The sequence below is a fragment of the Octodon degus genome, unplaced genomic scaffold, assembly GCF_000260255.1.
Source record: "Octodon degus isolate 3935 unplaced genomic scaffold, OctDeg1.0 scaffold00014, whole genome shotgun sequence".
Classification (NCBI taxonomy): Eukaryota; Metazoa; Chordata; class Mammalia; order Rodentia; family Octodontidae; genus Octodon; species Octodon degus.
In genome coordinates, this window is record NW_004524590.1 from 15,772,144 (window position 1) to 15,794,612 (window position 22,469).

At 34.3% G+C, this 22,469-nt stretch overlaps 1 protein-coding gene across 1 annotated transcript in view; it reads right to left on the reverse strand.

The window, feature by feature from the left end:
- The window catches only part of Dpp10 (dipeptidyl peptidase like 10), a 696,690-nt gene that overhangs the window by 22,492 nt on the left and 651,729 nt on the right, over positions 1-22,469 (reverse strand). Inside the window, exons 18-21 of the mRNA XM_004626368.2 lie at positions 21,853-21,951; positions 21,676-21,745; positions 3,177-3,371; positions 2,500-2,554 (exon numbers count right to left, since the gene is read on the reverse strand). Of these exons, the coding sequence (XP_004626425.1) occupies positions 2,500-2,554; positions 3,177-3,371; positions 21,676-21,745; positions 21,853-21,951 (419 nt within the window). The remainder of the gene's footprint in view (positions 1-2,499; positions 2,555-3,176; positions 3,372-21,675; positions 21,746-21,852; positions 21,952-22,469) is intronic.

The following is a 22,469-nucleotide window of genomic DNA, read 5'->3' on the forward strand; positions in this document are numbered from 1 at the left end:
AAGAAACTCATAACAAATCAACCTAACAAAAGGAAGGAAAAAAAGAAAAAAAAAACTATTAAAATAGAAAGTAGGCACATGGACATTTAATGTATTAGTAATTCTAAAATGTGAAAATGGGTATAGTCTTCAATTAAAATACAGGAATTTCCAGAAAGAGAAATTTAATCATCCTTGTTTTGTTTTTGTTTAAAGAGCATGCTTAAGTTATGAAGGCATGATTTAAACATCATAAACATAAATTCCTATAATCAGTAAGTACTATTCAAAATGATACTGGTGTCACAATTATTTCTATTCCCTGTTGATTGAATCCAGGGCTTAGCGCATGTCAGGCAAGAAAATGACTTCTAGGTTGTCACCTCACTTATGGGACTAATATTTTATTATCCAAAAAAAAACCTCTAATGCAAAAAAATAAATAAATAAAGGTTCGCTGAATACGTATAAACAGTAACAAATTAAATCTATCCAGAAAAAAAAAAAGTTATTCTTAATTTGTAAGGAATGAACAACCAGCTGAAAACGCACATATCAAAAATCTAACTGAATAATGAAAAAATTTAATAGTTCACTATTAAAATGGATTTTAAAAAATACCTTTTTAAAAAGGTAATTAGAGACAATCTAATTCATTAAGCTTTCAATGAAACATCAAGAGGGACAAGTTTGATTAAATGAATATTCATTGAACACCAAAACTTAGGTTTAGCTACACATAGAAGCTTTAAAAGTGATTCTCTTCCCGTATTATATATTCACTGACATTTTAGTTCAGGTAAGTAATCTTATCAGAATGCAATAATTATCAAAGTCTGTAAAAGAAGAATAGCAAAATGAAAGTGTAAAAGCCATTTTTAGTGAGGCATGGTGGTGCCTATTTATAATCCTCACACTTAGGACGCTGAGGCAGAAGAATTGCCAGGAGTTAGACACCTTTTTGGAAATGACGGACTACTTAGAATAAATACTGCTGACATGACTAGAGAACAGAACTGCAAGAATTATTTCAAACAAGTGTCACATCCAAATCTTGTATTTCAAAGGAAGAATGCTAAAAATATATTGTAGCTTTAGCTTTCAACTTAATAATTAACGATCAAAACAGATTGAAATAGTGGAAAACATAATGGCAAGGGTAGAAATTAATGTAAATTTAAAGAGTAGTGAAGGTAGAAAGTATGCTTCCCTGAAAAATGAGGCATAACGGCGGGGGAAGAGGGACTAAAAGGACATGTTGTTGGGAAAAAGGAAGAAGAAAGGTACGAGTAAGAATAGAATTGCCTTCTGCTGCATGTGGTCATTATGTATATCTGGAAGGCCAAGAGTGAGCCTGTCTGTCTCCCTGAGTGCTGCTGCAAAAGCAGAGGAGTGGGACCCTAGTTCCATTAGTAAAAGCTTAAATTATCACAAATGATATCATGTACTACTGTTTGCAAATATTCTGAAAAACTTACAAGAAATGAAAAAAAAAATCTTGTTCAAGTACTGACTTCAAAAGAAATGGAAAAATCTTCATAGCCTTTAAGTTGTTAGATAATTTTAAATACTTATTAAAAGTTTTCCTAACAAAGAGTAGCCACATTGCTTTTACACCCTAATTAAATTTTAAAATAAATATTTCCATGCAATAGAAAAATCAAGAAGATTACTTTTATCTATTTTGAGTTCTGTATAATTTCCTTCAGTATTGAAATAAGCAAGTACAATTCAAGTAAACAATTCAAGGTCTACTACCATAAGTCTTAAGAATGATATTGTTCTTCTAAATGATAGGAAATCAAACTTCTAATTAATAATTCAATCACCAATACTAATAATTACTCAGTTGTAATTCAATATTGTTTCTTTTTTAAAAATATCAATTTTGTTAATATTTGTTCATATTCTAGATTACCCTGCATGTTTGACTTGCCAGTCTTGACAATTCTGAGGTTTATTAAGCCTAGTGCAATGATTTAGAGGTACGATGTAGAATACTGAAGTTTCAAAATCTAAGGCTTGGGGCCTGGGAGATAGCTCAGTTCAATAAGTGCTTGCCTGACAAGTGCAAGGTACTGAGTTCAATCCCTGGTACCACAATAGATAAATGAATGAATAAATAAATAAGTAAGGTTTAAAATTTACATGATGACAGGGCAAAGGCAAAATCCTTAGCTGATATGGAGATCTCCAAATTCCATGCCCAGTTTGCCTGTCATTCTCATTTTGCACCAAACCCCAAGGCACACTTAATTAATGGCAATTTTTTTATTTCTTGTTTGCCGAGCATATTTTTCTTATGAATGCTGAATATTTGTGTCAAACTTTTCTCCCTCATCTCATGATAGACTTTCATCACATAGTTCACAATCTACTTTCCCTGAGTCACTTTACAACACTCTGCATCTACTTTAAAATTTTTATGAATGATTGTGTAGCTTGGTGGGTGCCTTATCCTTATTTATGCAAGAGGAAGTACATTCCTGAAACCCACAAGGCAGTATTGCTCCTCTTTACCTTTCCAAAAATGCTTAATCTTTTGGAGTCAATATATGGCAGTTTCAGTAAAAATCTGCAAAAAAAAACAAAACAAAACGAATGTAGGCACATATTCCTGAGGTAAGTACACTTGTGAATTTAACACACTCACACACACACACACACACACACACACACAATGTTTTACTAACTGTAGCTCTATTCATATGGAACAATTTAGTATTCCAAACCTTTGATACCCAAAGTGATATTCTGCCGGTTATGCATCTCCTAGAAACTTGTTATACACAGAATATCTGACCATATTTTTTCTAAAGAGCTGCAAGTTTTTTTAGATACTTTTTCTATGCCAATGTGATAATAGTAACTTTAATAGTGAAAGAATTATCATGTACTGTCCAAGTAAAGGATATTAATGACTACTGTAAATAAATAATACAGTGGCACAATGTCAGTCTCATTTTCATAAATTCAAAGTAAGTTATGATATCAGAAGGGAAATACAGTCATTCATTTATTATAGCACCAAGGTTGATACCTAGTTGAAAAAGCTTTGCAATAGAACTACATGTTTGAATTAGAAAATTGCCCGGTCACTCTAGTAGTAAGCTCTCCGTTACTAGTATAAATGATATGCCTAGATTCTTTCATTATAGAAAAAAAAAAGACATTAGAAAAAATATGAACCCACTTACTTCACAGCTGCTATTTGATCCTTTGCTTCTACTGAACCTAAGCTTCGGTGAATTTCCTGTAAAATTTTTAGGCCCTGGAATCCACTTCCTCTGCCATCAAATCTTGCTACAATAACATTATCCGTGTCAACAAGCACTGAATCCCAGTCAATATGGAACTTCTCTGAAACCAGCTGGCCTCCCGGTTCTTCGTCCCTGCAAATGTCAATAAATAGAATAGGTGACAAGCTAGTACATGTTTTAGATTTCATATGTCGCGGTCAGCGAACATTGAAAAGAGCGTATGTGTTGACTTTTTAGCTTTTTTGTTAATTCTGCATGATTAAACATACTGTTACGTAAAATTGTAAATGAAAAGTTCCTGAACAAAATAAAAATATGTCTTAAAACTGTGTAGTAGAATTTAGTATAACTCATTTTTCGAAGGGGAAATATGCAGATACATGATGTGCTCCGTAGATATTTCTAAAGAATGACTGTTAATAGGTCTATAATGGATTTCTCGAGCATGTATGAAAATTGTCTCACAGATGGCTTCTCAGGGTTGAAGGATCTCATGGAGAGCAATTCTAATTATGGAAACCTGGTAATAATTTAACAGGAAATGTACACCCTAAAATGTTGAACTAAAGGACTAATATTGCATTAATATCTTTTCAGGACTTTTTTTCTATCATGTTAGTATTCACATTGAGCTTTTAAGGAAAAAGTGAGCAAATTATATCTGAGTTGTCTAGTTGATGAAACCCCAGACAAACAAGTTTGAAAAATTTGAAAGCTAGTTGTAAAGAAGGATACAAAATTATAAAACATGAACTTTCCAGAAGGGAAAAAAATCATGGAACAATTTTAAAGTGTCACAATTAAATGATGTTTACCTTTTTCTTAGAAAAAGGAAAGACTAAAAACAATAAACATACAAAATCACACAGATATTCTAGGTGCAAACTTAGTACAGTTTGAATGCATGTGATAAATATGAAGAGTATGAAAGGACCCTACTTGAAAATGCTTTCCATTGTGAGGGAAGTGGCAGCCCAGAGGTCCCCATCTGCCCATTCTTCAAGGTACAGGCACAAGCTTCTTCAGTCTTCAAGTTTACGAACACGTTTACCTGTGTAGGCTACATAGATGGCTGTCCTTGAAAGAAGATCCTTGGCCATACATCCCTGTATGAATATGTACAGACCTGGCTGGGACATTTCCTTATCCCCTAAGTTGGCTTTAAGCAGTGTGAATGAAGGTGCTGCTGTGTAGACTTAGAAGGAATGGGGCAGGTCACTGATTTCCCCCCTACAGCTCCCAAGCAACGTGAGTGAGCCAGGCAAGTGATGCCATGCTGCTGGCTGAGAATGAGCCTCGAGAAAGGAGGCTATGACTGCTCAGGACATGGCTTACACGTCAAACTGAGTCACCCGTCCATAACGCTAGACACTGCTCCACTCTGTGGTGTGCGGATTACCTTTTGCGCATGTCTCTCTCCACATACTGCAGAGCTGATTTCAGGCTCCTCCTAGCTCAGCTCGCAGCGCTCATGTACTTCCACCACGCTCACAGGTGTTCATCCCCGAGCCGCGTCCCCCTTCACAAATTACTAAAACCTGGTTTAGCTCTGGGTTGAACTCTTTATTCTGGTTAGCCATCCTTCTAGCTGGACTTACGAGCCCCTGGGCTCCCCCTAACTATAAACATGCCTAAGTGTCTTTATTCTCACCATGTGTTGCACTGGAAGTGGTAGAGTTCATATCAACTCACTAGAATTAGATTTTTCCGTGGGATTGCAAATACGGACTGTTGTGTGCCACGGCAAGGTCCAGAAGGGGTTCCTATATTTATTTAGAGGCACCGATGCACAAACCAGACCTCATTAGGAAGCGTTTAAATGACAAGATTTCCTAAAATAAATAACAAACCTCTGCAACAAGTAGAAATAATGAGATATAAAAGTTACACAGACCTCCTTAATTAGGCAAAGGAGGACGTAGGCAATAGAGAAAATCTTTGAACAGTTGTTATTGAATGATGCCAGGGGCTGCACTGTGCTCCCACAAGCTTCATATGACGGATCCCTTGCACTCCCTACATCAGAACCTGATTTGTTTAGAGATGGGAGTTTAAAACAAACAAGAAGATAAAGTGAATCTAATGAGGTGAATTCTGATCATAGCTGAAAGGTGTGCTTGTAAAAAGTGGAAGTTTGGACCTACAGGAGGCCGCAGAATTGCACATGAATAGATAACATCTATACAGAGGAGTGAGGAGAGGGTGACCCTCAGAAGGCCAAGGCGGAGGCTTCAGAGGAATCCAGACATACTGGAACCTTTACCTTACATTCCAGCCTCCAGAACTTTGAAGAGAAAATTAATTCCTCTAGTTTAATGAAACATACCCACCAAGCAGTGTTTAGCCTGACAGTCATATCAAACTAAGAGAGAAGTATTCTGTGGTTTAAGCATTTAAGATCAGTTATCTTATTTACTCTATCCTACCAAAATTCAATTTTCCTTTTGAGGAGAAGGGGTTGTTCATAATGAAGCTTGTTACATTTGTTATAATTAAACAATATAAATGAACTATTCCCAGAAGCCACTTAATCAGGACTCCTTTTCTGTCTTTCTTAAATCTAACTGTGATCTCTGCTTAGTTTAGATTCACTCTAGATCAGCCTTTTCTTTTTGCAGTTTACAGCCTTAGCCTTAAAATGTTTACATTTCATCTTTATTTTATTTTTTATGTATTTGGTACAGGATCTTGCTAAACAGCTCAGACTCATAGTGATTCTCCTTTTTTCAGGCTTCTGAGCTCTGGGGTTACAGGCATGTGCCACCACAACCGGTTTCAGTGGCTCAGTGTGCACAGGGTTCTGAGGCCTGCGTGGCATGTGGTACTGAGGATCAAACCCAGGTCCCTGTTTTTGCCAGGAAGCTTGAGCTGTCTCCCAGGTACTTTATCATTATTTTAAATTCTTTTTCAATCTTATTTCTTGATCAGAAAATTGAGACTTAGTTACTCTGTATGTCCATGTGTTCTAAGGTAGAATTTTAATTGCCTCATTAAGAATGAAGGCTGTTTCTTCTCATTTCTCCAGGTAGAACTGACATTGCTTATCTAATGCAAGAACTATCATGAATCATGGTTCTCCCAGACTTTCTGGGGCATGCAAGACATGGCCAATGACTATGGAACTAGACCCTTTGTGAGAAATTAGACTCAGAACAAACTAACCATGGAAAATTCTTAGGCTTTAGCTAAAGATACTATACTTTGAAGGTTGAGGATTTACTGCAAATATTATAACTTATAGAGGACAAAATACAAAAGATTACCTCTATGCTGTAACGTTAAACCATAGAGTACCAAAGTTAGAGTGCTATCTTCATTCTGAGCAGAGGCAAGAAATGAGTTCTGAAACTCAGGTTGCTTATCCTTAGTAGTGCTTATAGTAAACTGTGTCACTAAGGACATTTTGGTCAGCATTATTGGCATAGTATAGTTGAAGATACTTAATTAAATATAATAAGCAAAACAGCTATTAAATTTGCAAAACAATAAATACTTCTACTCCTTTATATCAAGTTTAGACACATTTCTTTAGAGTTCAAAGTAGAATGGAGGAGTATCTAAAGAATTTCTTCTAGACGTGCAAGACTTAAACTGGTCAATGTCTTCAGATAAAACACAATTTTTATGTTGTATGAGCAATTATATCAGAGGGACTCCAATTTCTAGTTAGACCAATGGAATCAGAGTCTTTCAGAGAGGTTAACAGCATGATAAATAGATACCACAGTGTGCTTAGCAGACTGTTAGCTTCTTTTATATTAAAGAAAAACAAAAAAACAATAAAAACTGTACAGACTTTCAAAACAAGATGATTAACAATGGCTAATACATTATATAATGCTATCGTCAAAGTAGTTTGTTCAGATTACCAGTTATAAGCATGCAAAATTGGTCAAGCAATTAGTCATTAATTTTCCCATCTTAGCTATAATATATATTATATATAAATATATATATATATATATATATTTCTCTTCCTTCCTTCTCTCTTTTCTCCTTTTCTCAATTCTAGTTCACTCATTTTGAGCACATTCTTTCCCTTTCACCATATCCATTTCATACTACTGAGTGAAATAAATCAGATCCACAGATGTAAACATTGTATTTTGTCCATAGTGTAAAAATTGTAAGAATAAATAATATTCAAAAGGTACAAGATATATTGTAAAAGTATTACCATTTATGGTAGATTTGTCCCGCTTTAAATCCTGTCAGCATTGCTAAGGTGGTGTAAAATGTTTTATTAAATTGAAGATATAGCTTTCCAATTTACATATCATCTACTGCATTGTTAACAGCTATTTTGGGAGACTTCATCTTACCCAGAATGTGTATTAGTCAGACTTGTTATGACAGGCAAATTAATTATTATAGAATACAATAAAATGTGACACATATGTCAAAATGATAACTAGCAAAGTACCACAAATTTTTTAAAACTAAAACCTTCAATCTGAAATTTGTGCTTTTAACATACAGACAGAAGAGAAATTTCATTACTTTATTCTTTGCTCTAAATTGCCATTTTAAAATACACTTTTACATTTCCAAGCTTTTAATGTTAGAATTCCAAGAAGTATCAATATATTCTAAGAAAAGATTTGAAAAGATTTCTCTAATTAGTGTGCTCTTCCTCCAGCTCTGGTGATGATATAGTATAGCTATTTCAAGGTGATTTTGAAAGAAGATGGACATTGATGCTAATTATAATTTCCCATTACAATAAACACTTCCGGCAATTATAAGAATATAATGTTAGGTATTGCTCATAAAATGTTGGGATAAAAAATACTGGACTTGTTTATAAATAAAGTCAAACAAATAGTAGTCAATGAGGAAAGATGAGAAAGATATGTTATACTAGAACAGCAAAAGGGAATGTTCTACTAATTCTACCTTTATCCACTAAGTTGGTACTGCAGGTCATGTTTGCAATGAACATGCACAATCTCAGGAGCTCCACTTGAATTCCATTTCTCTCAGTGAGTATCTCTTACCATTCTCTTTCTCCTATACTTTGCTTTTTGTCTATGTCTTAAAAAATCTCTGGAGATCCATAGAAAGAAGAACATTTCAAAGTTGAGTATGGGGACATCAATATTTATTGGAATCTGTGACAAACAGTATAATTCCGTTAGGCAGTGGAAGGGTCACAGTGATATAAACTTCTCTGATTCCCACCACAGCTAACAAAATCAAATGAAGATGACAATTTTGCTGCAAGTACAAGTCCTTAAGTTTAGAATCTACCTACTTCAATACTTTCTGTGTCCACATGAAGGGTTTGTGATATAAGAATGCAATTAAATGTGGAAAATTAATAAATAAAATATAGCCAAGAAAATCTTTAAAATTACAGAAAAATCCTTCTCTTTCTTACATAGGACATCATTTCCATTAAAACTGAATTAAAAATATTTGAGCAGCTTTTATGTTTATCAGGTGTATTGGATGACATTTAAGTGACAAGTGTGTGATTCAGAAGACAACTTTTTGGTTTTTCCTTTTGCTACTAATTAACTGAGTTAACTTTAATTAAATGGTCTTTATAATTATTATTTAAATTATTAAATAATAAGTAGCTAAGATTACAAATCACCAGAAAAGTACATTTGTGGGGGAAGGAGTATTAGAAGGAGTTATGGCTATGTTGTGCAGGCTGGTCTAGAAACTCTAGTCCTCCTGTCTCAACCTCTGAGGTCTCTAGGATTGAAAGTGTGCACCACCACCCTTTGGTTTACACCCTTGAATCTTAAATTGACTCATGATACTTGAAGTACAATACATTTTGAACAAGTTTTTTCATTTCACTCTAACTTTGGTTATAGTAAATGCACGGAATTTATTTTTTATACAAACATTTTTCATGAGTATTCTACAGCATGGCCTTACTGTAAGCTCTATATTTATGTTGCATAAACTAAGACAGTGGAAACAAATGATATAAAGAGAAATGGGCATAGTCATTTCATTTCTTTGCTATTTTTAGGCATAGAATAGGTTGTCTTATCTCTACAAGTGTACTGTCAAGGCAGAATCATTGAGAACAAAGTGGTAATATTGTTTTCTAGATATCTTAGTGATAAACCATCAAAATGTGCAAAAGAAAGGATACAGAATAAAACAATGATCAGATCATTAATGCAGGAAATTTTTCTAAAATTTTGAACAATAAGCAAGGGTTCATTCATTATATTTTAAAGCCACTTATCATCATTGTCTCTGATTTCTGATAATCCTGAAAAATGCACTGAAAATTTCATTATCAAGGGTTTTGAATATTTATAGAAAACATATATTTCCTTTAATATTTTACTATTTTTTGTTGAGCGTATTTCAAAAGGCATTTTGCATGTATAAAACGTTTCAGTCTTTCTACTTGTATTTCTCGCCCTTTCTCTTAATTTTAATAGACTAGGGTTTCTCAAGCAATATTAATTGTCTACTAAAGGGACTATTCTATGCCTTAAAGAGAACTTGATCCCAGTTTTCTATTTTTCTGGAATAGAAACCAAAGATTATTTCCTTAGCAAGATGTAAAATTGCATATCTACCATGACAGCAATGAACGCACAGTCCAGTTCTTCATACTGAGTTATTTACATTGTATCTTGAAGCCAAAAATGAAAGCTTTTTAGCACACAGGTTTAAATGCTGGACAGCATGGATATTAATGAGACCGTTCTAAAACTCCAAAATGAACTGTTAGTATTATCCACACAAAATTAACTTCTGAATAAACAGCTTAGACAGCACATGAAAATATCAGAACAGATCCAATAGAAAAGAGCCTCAGGGACGACACCCAGACCGAAACTGCAATAAAAATGGGCAGAAGCACCAGTCTCCTAATCATCTCTGGCATCAAAGTCTTACTACATTAATTCTTGTCCTTTGGCCAATTTCTATCTGAAATGATTTCTAATGAAGTAGATAAAGGAGCAGAAGGAAGAAGGTTGGAAAATCTTTTGTTTCACTTGCTGGGAACAACAACTGATCTAAACTAGCATTTGTTTGATTCGCTTGCACTTAAGAGTCACGCTTAAATCCTTCACAGCTAAATGGAATCTTAGCATATTATATAAAAATGTCAAAAGTAAAAGAGTCCATACTCATTTTTAGGTATATATTACTGTAAGGTAAATTTCTTATACAGCTCCTATTCATGAAAATGCAAAATATCCTACATGCTAGGTAAAAAAAACATATAACTAATGTAGAGGAAAATAGAACAAAGTATATGCAGCTCAAAAAAAAAAGAAGTAAGTGTAAAACTGTACAATAAACATATCCATCTTTTCAAGAACTACAGTTCAGCATAGGAATGTTGTAAAAATACTGAGGCATCCGTACACAGGATAGCACACACCCCAGGGATCGCAATCGATTCATAATATACAAATGTTTGGCCAATCACAAACTTTGAATCTGCATTTAAATATAGATAAGGCATTATGCAAATTAATTGATGTGTTGTGGTCATACAATTATGACTTTTTATAACTTTTTCATAACTTTTAAAATAATCCTTTAGTTGGTCTCTAAAAATCAACTTATTTTCAAAAGGAGGCTAAACTCATAAATTTTAACCTTAACTTACTTTGTTGGCTCACTGAGTAAGAATTACCTTTGAGTTCACTGTGCTCAGGTATGAGCAACAGAAGTATGTTACAATTTAATAAAGAGAAACATAGATAGGTAACATTATTATAAACTATAAATTAATAAATAATTGTAGGTGGTTTAGAGAAAACACTTCGGAGTTGACTTATCAAAATGTTCCTTTAGGAACTTTGGCATGTGAGGAATTATATTTGCTTAGTAAAAGACAATTGAAATTCAAGCCAGGATGGGAATAAGACTTAAGGAATAGAATATCTCTTTTATTTATTCAGTATGTTCTATATCTGGGTCTTTTGTGAATTAACTTTGCAATTTTTAATGCTTTTACTTTATAATTATTTGGAAAAAACAATAAAAGACTGAAAGTTGAATTTACTCCTATAATTTTACTGCTTAGGGGATATCTGGTCAATAAAATCCATCATTTCTCATCTTCTTGTGTCCTCACATTCATAAGTGGGAGTATAGTGTCTACACTGTTGTAATCAAGGTACTGTGAGAAAAATGAAAATCAAAAGCAAAGATCCTTTCTTTCATATAGATAGGTATTTATGATTTTCTTATCAATTTGGATCAACAAGGATGTATGCATATAGCATTTCTCTCTCACACTCTTCCCTGCCCCTCCCTCTCTGTCTCTGTCTCTCTCTTTCTCTCTGTCTCCCTCTCCTCCCCTCCTCTCCCCTCCCCACAACTCTCTCTTCTCTCTCTCTCTCTCTCTCTCTCTCTCTCTCTCTCTCTCTCTCTCAATATTATAATTCTCATAGAATCACAATGTGTAGACAACATTACTAAGAACAATGTGAACAATATTGGGAAGTAATGTAAACAACATTGGGAAATTGGGAAGTCTGTAAATATCAGTAGCAGCACTCAGAATGGTTCATGCATAGCTCTTTCAAGGACAAAATTTGGAGATAACAGGAACATGCTTTCTTACAATTAAAGAAAACATGTTAGTGATCTAATAAGACAGCTAGTCTAAAACTTTACATTAGAGTCATATTCAATTCTTCCACTCATTTTAAATGCTAAGAAATATACCTAGGAAAAGTTTAATGTCAGCATTTTTCCTTTAAGACTAGCTAAAATACCAACCTACACTATTTTGAAAAAGTCAGTAGGACTCACATTCTATTCAGAGTAAATAGAACTGTAAAAAAAATACATGAATTCAAATATTACACATCTTTTAAGATGTTGTCAATCAGTTACTGTAGAGTTTTAATAATTTTGACTGAAATGCTTTAACAATTCTTTATAAATTTTAACACATTTTATTTCATTTTACCATTTACATAGGAATTAGTTTTCAGGCATATAGTCAGAGAAATATGCTGTATTTTGATAAATTCACTTGTATGTGTGTTGTAATCTCTTTATGAAAAAAAGAATGATAGACAGCTTCTTTAAGCAACAATTACAAGACTATGAAGGGCTCGGGAGATAGCTTAGTGGCATAAATGCCTGCCTGGCAAGCATAAGGTCCTGAGTTTAATTCCTGTTACACCCTCATTTGAAAAAAAAAAAAAAAGAAAAAGGAAAGAAAGAAAAGAGAAAAAAAAGAAAAAGAAAGAAAAAGGACTTTAAGTAAAATCTGAACACTTTTCTTTGGGATGAGCTAGTGACCTAGCAGCTTCCACATTCTCCCTTTGAGTCAGGCTTCTTCGTAGCAACTGAGAGTTTTGATCAGGAGCTTGTGAGACTCTGGGCTGAGATACTAAAACAATGAGGCCAGCTATTTCTCAACCAGATTTATAATTTGGCCTAGAAAGGAAGGCCCTCAATAAGAAACCCACAAATGCCTCATTTAATGCCAAGAATGATTGCTTTTAGATAAAAAGATACAAATGTAAATAAGACATTAAATATTAATTAAGACTTGTTTAGTATTTTAATGAAAATTTTATTATTGTGTTGTGATTTTTTGTAAAATATTAAACAGCCTTGAGTTTCTTCCCCAGTCTTCTATTCTAGAAGCTTGACAACTTATAGAAAGTGATTTTGTAGGTTTTTACTTTCTTGAGTTTGTGCACACTGTTCAAGGAAAAACAGTGTAAACTTCTAAAATAATTTCTCATCATTAATGGTATCTCTCAACTATTTTATCTATTTTATGTAGCATTGTATGGCTTATAACTCAATATTTTTTATATTAGTCAAAGGGAAGAATATAGAACAGCATGCTATAGTTAAAAGGCCACAGCTGAAGCCTTGGCTAGTGATGCCTTGTGATGCTGTGGCCCTCACAGGACAAGAGGAGCCCTGTTGAGGATAATAAGGATCTTCAAAGCAAGGCAGGATCAGTAGTAACACTTTTCCTAAGAAAACTTCAGTCTCCTTACTGCCCCTTCTCTCATCCTTGGAAGAATGCTTTGTGCTTCCTAGCCCACCAAAATGACCATTACTCTTCCCAGAGGCACTCCCTACCCTTGACCCTTCACCTTACCACTGAGGTAAGTGGTAGATACTGAAGCTCTGCTGCCTCCTGACCTTCTGCTTTCTGTAAACAACTGGGCCTCCCAGTTCCCCACTGAAGCACCATTTTTATCTCTCACTCTTTTTGCTGTAGGCTGCGACACTTTGCAGGACACTGGCGACTCACTGCTGGGGTTCCCAATATTAAGGTCACCAACTGAGAAAACACTTTTTACCTTAGTATGTTTAAATAAATCTTTAAAAGTAAGGTTAAACAAATAACAGTTCATCTTTCCTTTTAGTATATGTTTTAAACAAATATTATAACAAAAAAATGAGTGATTTAAATGTAGGTTTCTCTGACATTTATGACTCAGCTAATAACCATAGGTACCTAAAAATCTAGGTACATTGTGAGGTATTTCTTACAAAAACTATTAAGTACCCTATTTTTAATTATATCAAGTAATTTGAGGGAAGTATACTGGCCTTTATAATCTCAGACTGAGGCCAGGACCTCAAATTTAAACTCAATCTGAATGATTTAGCAATTTAGTGAGACCCTATCTCAAAAATGAAACAAAACAAAACATTTAAACCTGGCACATGCCTATAATCCCAGAAATTGGGAGTTTGAAGCAGGAGTGTCTCTATGAGTTCAAGAATAGCCTTACATACGAGAGTTTAAGGCCAGCCTACACTACATAGAGAGGCCTATTTAAAAAACACAAAGTTGAAAGATCTAGAGATGTAGCTTAGTTGGTTTTGATTTCCAGTACCACACAGACAGGAAAACATGCACACATAATTATGCACACATATGTATATAAAAGTATATAGCCCATTTGTATGACTTAAATAGGAATATGTAATGAGCCCATATCATTCATATAAACTCCTACTGTGACATTCTAATGAAATGGAGCCTATCTGAAAACTAAAGATAGAAAATGAGCCAAAATAGTGGAGTATAATGATGGATTTAAAAGGAGCAATGAAAATAATAGTAAAACTGTGGTATTGCATTTCTTTTTTTTTTTTTTTTTTTTTTACATTTATTTTTGTGTGTGGGGGGGGCCAGCTCAGCCCACCAGGGGGCGGGGCTGGCTGGCATGTGGTGCTGGGGAATTGAACCGTGGTCCCTTTGCTTTGCCAAGCTTGTTTCAAGTAGGTGCTTTAGACCACTGAGCCATCTCACCAGCCCTGTGGTATTGCATTTCTATTTGAATTTATTTTTTTTATTTTGAACATTTCCTATTTGAATATATTACATTGTTTTATTAAATTTAAATTGAACATGTATAAACATTTATATTTGGAATTTACTCCTATGGCACCTTCCTGATATATATATATATATATATATATATATATATGTATAATATCTTGAATAACCATAAAAAATGAATGCTCATATTTAAGTATTATCTACACATTTTTTATAGGGTCTTGCCACGCAGCTGACTTGTAGGAATCTTCTTGTCTCTGCCTCCCCAGCACTGGGTTTACACCAGTGGCCAACACAGGGCAACCCGATGGGCAACACTGCCTGCGGTACTAGGGAGTGAACCCAGGACTTTGTGCTTGCCAGGCAGGTGCTTAGACCACCAAGCCATCTCTCCCGTCCTACATACAGATTTAGAATAAACATACGTTGAAGAAAAAAAATGTTTACCCAGATTAAGTGCTGCTGTTATTTCTCTTCAGTAATTTTCTATATATTACAGTGTGGGTACATTTTACATTTCTTTAAATTAGGAAAGTTAATAAATGTGACAAAAGTTTAACTTTGAATTTCATAACATAATAAAGGAATGATATTGTTCTTTGGAAGGCAAACTAGGTATCTCTCTGGTCCATTTCAGACATATGATATTTTTGCGTGAAAATGAAGAAAAAAATAAGTGCATATTTATCATTAAAAAAGAATCAAATAACATTAGAGGTTTTGGAATTATAAGTTGGTTATGATTTGTGTATAGGAGTCCCCCCAAAGCTTCATGCGATCTTGGGGCAACTTCTGGAGTAGGTGATTGATTTACATGGGTATGGATGCTGCACCTGCTCTGGGGCCGGTAATTTACATTTCAGTGTGAGGAGGGAATAGAAGGTAGCTGCTGGAGCGGCTGCTACTCCTCTTTTTGTGCTCTTGCTCTTTGCCACCACCATTAAAAGTCGCTTTTTGCCTTGTGTTGGTCTGCTTTGGAGCCACTTGAATATGCACTGAAACCTCCAGTAGCTGGGAGCTAAATAAACCTTTCTTTCCTTCAGTTTGGGTGTTGGTTATTTGTCCCAGCAATGAGAAAAGAGCAACCAAGACAAGGTTGCTTTACTTTTGGGAAATAAAAAAAATAATTCAGACCATCCGATTTGCTCAAAATCAAGGAATGTACAAAATGAAGAGTATAAAGATTTTGCATAAAAGACTTATTTCTGCTAGAGTTTAGAATCTTATAAAATAATTTGAAATAAGAAATTAGTTTCAGTTACAGAATATTCTAGAATATTCAAGAACTCCTTTAAGATTTCTATGATCACTGAAGCATAAGCATGATGCATGTGTAAAATATTGCATTTCAGGTATAGTTATGACCATGTGGAAAGAAAAAATATCATCTTAAGGATTTGGATTCAGAAAAAACTCTTATTTGGGTCAATGTTTCTGAATAATATGCCAAGAAATTTAGCACAGTGTTCTATGTAGGCTGGAAATGTTACATAATATATGAGAAATATATGAGAATATATATATATATATATATATATATATATATATATATATATATATATATATATATTTACTGAAAAGTAAATGAAAGAATAAATAAATAAAGAAAATTCACATTTAAATCCTAATTATGTCTGCTTTTTTTTCTTTTTGGTCTCAGGCAGAATATACATGCATATTCTATTCCAAATTTTCTCATTTTAAACAGGGAAAAATATTTACCTTGCATGATTTTTGTAGTGATTATAACTGCCAGCTATATATAGTAGCCTGTTTTGTTGTACAATAGACACTGGTAGTTAATATTAATTTTGTATTATTTTAAGAAAAAGTTCCATTAAAAACATGTACAGAAAAATAATGAAAATACACATAAAAATCAACCAATATTTAGTATTATAAAGAAAGACCATTAGAGAAATAAGAAACTCACCTCTCATTTAGTGAATGAGAAATTTAACTGCAGAGAAATTAACTCATTTGGAATTAGTTAAATGTAAGCACACTATAACCTCTCAATTTTTTTTTTTTTTTTTTTTTTTCGGAACCGGGTATTTTTTTAATTTTTAATTTTATTTTATTTCTTTTTTTTCTTGGTATTTTAGGGAAGGGTCTACAGGGTGTTCTGGGTCTCACTACTAGATAGGACTCATAGTGATCCTCCTGTTTACAGCCTCCCCAGAACTGCGATTACAGGCACACACTACCATGCCCAGTCTCAATTGCCATCTCAGCATGCCTGGGAAGTGGGGTTGGCACGGCAGGCCCAATGATTGAACCCCCAATCCCTGCTCTCAAATAATTGTTTCTCCCTTTTTCCTAACTTAATTTACTTTTGATGAAAGCTCAGGTTGATTAATGTTTATTTTTTATTAATGTACTCATTTATTCATTATTTCAGTCATTCTGCCACTATTTACTAGGCTATGAATAATGGCTAGTTCATGTTTTATAATACAATGTGTTCTTATCCAGAAATTTCCAATTTTACAGAAGAAACAACAAAACATTTATTATTATTTATTATAGTTAAATGTTTATAATAGAGGTGAGGGTAAAGTTATCTGGAAGTATGTCTCAAAGGATTAATAGATTTTTTTAAATTGGGTAAGGAGAGCAAAACCTCTTGTGGGATGTATTACTAGGAAACACATAAGCAGAATGATCAAATGATGGGTCTTCCCACAATTAGATTTTTGTATCTATAATACAAAATTGCTCTTAGAACTGGGGCTGGCCGTTGCAAAATCTACATTTTCACACATGGATTCTGCCAGGATCTGCTGGTGGAAGAGTAGAAAATCAACTAGGGGAGTAGGTGGGAAAGCAAAGCAAAACATTAAAAAAAAAAGGGGGGGGAGAGGGAGAGAGAGAAGGGTGACAAACTGGAATCTGACTGTTATAGTGCTTGGAAAAGAGGGTGAACTCTCAAGAGACATCATGATACCAGACACTGAGGCAAGAAAATAGGGTAACATGATGTGGTTGTTAATCACAATATCACACATTTCACATTCTTTAAGGAAATGAAGGGCAATTTTAAAAAAGTGATGACCTAAATAACTGGATCACTTTACTCACTATGAATAGATCAATTAATCATATGTTATTTAACATGATAATTTTACAGAAAAGAGCTCATAAACATTTCATTTATGAAGATGACCTGCTTATAGTACGCTGAAGTATAAAACATTGCATGAGTGATATGAATACCAAATAAAAAGGAGTGACTCCCTGGTCAGTATGACTGAATGGGAAAGTAATAATGGTGACCAAGTGTATCTAGTTTTGGAACACCATCCATTTGTTCACTCAATGCATATTTCTAGAGTAACTCACTGCCAGAACTAGTTGCTGTCAGAAATACGGAAATGAATTAGATGCTGCTCAATACACTGAATGCACAAAATAAAGGTTATAAAAATCTGTGTCTCTATAAGGTGTTGAAATACACCTCTAACAAGCCTGAGTAATTTTTTTAAATACTCACTTTGAGATCTTCCCTCAAAAACTTAGGTCTCACTAAAAACCTGTGTGTCAAGAATTTCCCACAAAGCATACTAAAAATATTCTCATAAATGTTAGAGTAGAAAAGTGTTAATATAATTATTTGGCTATAGCTATCGAAAGAGCTGATGTTGGGGAAAGCAATAAAACACACACCAGGTGCTAGAAAATTTCAGTGCATAGTCAACCTAAAATGTACGTTACAATAAAAACACTTACCCATTAATTCTCTTCAAAATACTTCCACTCCATCATTTATGCTATTTTCTGAGGCAGTTCTGGAAGTCTTCTTTTGTGAATATGTTTATGAATTATTATAAAAATACATTGAATGCTACTGCTGGGTGCCATCTAATGGGAATGCAGGCTCATAAAGATATTACAGTGAGTATTTTCCATTTTCTTCACCACATCTGGCACCACCACTGCTAGCTCTTCCCCAAAGTCAAAATGATCAAAAAGAGAAGCACGCTGAGTGGATTCGGGACACCAAGACAACCACACAGCACAAGTAAAGACACTCGCCTAAGGGACTTCCAGAACTGCTCCAGAAAGTGGCAAGAGAGACAGCACTGGGGTATTTAAAGTGAGCTATTCTGAGGAGGGATAATGACAATGTGTGTTTACACTAATGCATTTGTATGCAAGTACCCACTAAATTTTGAATTACATTGTGCATATAGGTTTAGAAGAAGGATGGAAGACAACTTCAAGCAGAAATCCTTTGATGCTAACCAAGGATTCCCTGAGAGTTAAGGAACACAAAGTCAGGGAGAGGGAACAAAGGGCCATCACCTCCCCCAGCCACCTATGTCGACCCTGGAACGGTGCTGAACTAACTTCTACATTGTTACTGTTCACAGAGATGACTCCTCCTCCTGCAATACCTCAAAAAATATGTTTTAAAAATAATTATAACTTTCTAGATTTCTTCTACCATTTTTACCACAGTGCTCACATCTTATATCTAAGTTTATTTATTCAATGAACAGCTGTAACATTTCTTTGAGTCTTGGACTATTGCAGAACCACAGTTGTCTTTAAGTTTTCAGGTTTGTCTGTTACAGTGGCATTTATTTATTGAATAAATATAAAAGTCAATTTCAAACTTTAAGGTATTTGGAGTTCTTGTTATCTAGCTTCTTACACATAGAATCACCAGAGTAAATATGTGTTGTTCCAAATTTCAGATGCATGAGTAACAAATCGAACAATATTTAAAAAAATATAAAATGATCTAATGTTCTAAAAGTTGAAATAGATAATGGAATATATACAAAATTAGTGATGAATAAAGAATGCCACACCTTAAGAACTCCTTGTAATATTAGACAGAAAGACTACTACAGAAAAGTGCTGCAAATAAGCATTTGGAGGGTGAAATAGAGGAATAATCTGTGGAAAGAGGATTTTAACTCCACAGAGACCACATTAAAACCCAGGTTGCTCATGTGATAGTAAAACCTCTTAGACATTTTGCTATGTTAGAAATAGTCAGTGCCCATTGACTGACTTGTGCTGTGTATAACATGAAACTAGGTAAGACTGTAGAGCCCATGGCTAAGAGGTGTCCTTGGAGCACCACTTCTGAGCCCCACAATGAGGGGCTGGCAGAAGGGGCTCTGAATCAGCAGAGGTCACTTCCTTCCAGGCCCATCTTTCCTTCTTACAATGATATGACTTGCCCTCAGGTGTTCAACAGAAAATTTCCCCGATATTAACTCCTCTACAGATGAGTAAAGGACACAGCATGCCAATGATTGCATACACTACTGGAATAGAAACAGATGAGTGACGTCAAAATCACTGCATCATCTCTCTGTCCTTACGTAATAGCACTCCATTGCTCGGCAATAATTGCTTACTCTGAAAAAAAGGTTAACTATAATTGCTAATTAGTGTGCTATGTCAACTTGTCACCAAAAAGTTAAAAAGCCCTAAGATTAAAAAAGTATACCTCCAAATTTTGAATATTAAAAAAAATCTTAAGTAACAATGCATTTATGCCATTCCATCCCATCTATGTCTCCAAATATAAATGTTTTAGGGTTGTTCTTTAAATGTTAGAATATTTTATAAATGTGAATTAAAGCAAAAATCCTTTGTTTGATTTTTATATGCCATATGTGGTGGTTGATATATTGTGTCAACTGGGGGAGTTGAAGCCTGGGCTGGTTCTGTTTGGAAATTTCACACCCTGAGGTTGGGAGGGCCCTCTGGGAAGACTTGCCCTGCAGTAACTCAGCACAGAAAGGGTATATAATGGGGTTGAAGACGATTTCTGAGCTCCACTTCCTCTTGATCTTCGCAGCCACCACCACTTCCTTGGAAGAGCTCTAGTCTTTGAAGTCCATGTGGAAGGAAGGGAAAGAGGCCCGATAGATGCCACAGCTGCTGCTCCTTCCTCTGCTCTTCCCTGCTTTCTGTCGCCATGAATGCTGCCTTCTGCTTTAAGCTACTCTCCCTGGAGCCAGCTGAGTATGGATTGAAATCTCCACTAACTGTGAACTAAATAAACCTTTCATTTCTTAATTTTGGGTGTCAGGTATTTTGTCCTAGCAATGAGCAAAAGGTTGCTGAGACACCAAATTCAACATAAATCACAAGAATTTGCCCTGAAAACCAAAGGGATGAATAAACTAAATTAATATTTAGTGTAATGAGAAGCTAAAAAACTAACTGAATATAATTTAAGTTTTTACTTTTTCTTTCAACAGCCAATAAAGTTACAAAGCAAATTCTATGTGTTGGACTATACTTTATCTGCTTTTGTAATATCTACATATTGAATAACTTTGTAAATACTAAATCACGCATTAAATATTTATATAATACTTCTAAATACAAAAATGATACTATTTATAATAATTATCATTATTTTGCTCATGGAAATAAAGTCTGCAAGTACCAAACTAGACTTTAAACTCAGCAATCTCATTCCCAGAATGAATAATTATTCTTTTCTCCCTGTAATCACAAGGAATACTATTCTTACCATTTTTACTATTCTTGATAATGTACTACATAAAATTCTGGACAATTTTAAGTACTATGTTATCAATATTCTACCTAGGTTCTTAATTAAAACAACCAGTGACTTATAAATACAGTGCTAGCTTAGTCACCCTTTAGATGTTAAGGGCCTCCTTGCCTAATGGTACACACTAATGATGTAATCTCATAGTAGCAGTGTGATGACTTGAACTCCAAAGTCAACTCAAAGGCTGAAAATTTAAAGTCAGTTTTCTTTGGGTATAGGGGTTGCTTTCCTCTGGCCATCAGTGCAAGAAGGGAAAGTCATAGGACACAAACATGGCCAATTGCTTCAGCAGTGTACATGCACTTTTCTTTAATGTCAGAGGAACTACTGATCAAAAGCATCCAGCTTGAGTAGTTGCTGCATAGACGTCCATATTCCAAACTATCTGGTGTCTCTTTCCTGTAAGTATAATCAAATTCTTTACGAGACTGAAGATGTACCAAAGTTATGCATCCTTGTGCACAAAGCAATGCTGGACTCTAAGAACTCGTGCAGCAGCAGCTGCCCTAGTTAACCACACACATAAGACTAGTGATGACTTCTGCGGCATGTTAGCACATGCACTGTAATTATGAAAGCTTAGATCCCTTTATTTCAAAAACAAACCAAATACTTACATTATTAATAGAAGAGCATACTGGTTCCGTTCCATAAAATCTTTGGGCAAGGACAACTGTAAAGGAAGTTCTTTTAAAGAAAGAGCAAAATATTAAAGATGTAGAATCATTTACATATGAAATTATAAGATATAGAAAAAGTTGTTTTAGAATAACACAGCATGCATAAAACTTTACCATATTCATCGATATGAACAATTTTAATTTCTGACTTTACTGTCTTCTTCTTTTGGAGAGCTTGCTTCAATATAGAATTGCTTTCCAATATAAAATAATCTGTAAACCAAGAAAGGCAGTATAAGTAGATAATTCCTGTGCAATTATCAAGAATCAATGAGACACTCCAAAACATTATTCTTCTAGGAACTCTTATAAGCCGTTTCTTAAATACTATAACAATATTCAAATCAAACTCCCTTACTTTAGTAAAATTTCCTCAGTCTGCTCATATACATTGGAATTAGCATCCACATCTCCAAAATGAACATGTTTCTATCCTGTATAAAACTACAAAAGGGAAAATAAAATTATCTGATATCACATAAAATGAAATTTGAAATGTGTAGATACCAGTACAAAAACTCAGGGTAAGAGAAAAATATAGTCATCAGGAAAAAGACAAGCATGACAGAGATAATATAATTCCCAGACAAGAAGTTTAAAACACCAATTCAAAGTGTAGCTTATTTGTTCAATAAGGTAGAGAATATTAGTTTTTTCCAGAAACAAACTCTATGAAATATGAAATACATGAAAGCTACATAATCTAAGATGAAAAATACGTGGAGTGGGAT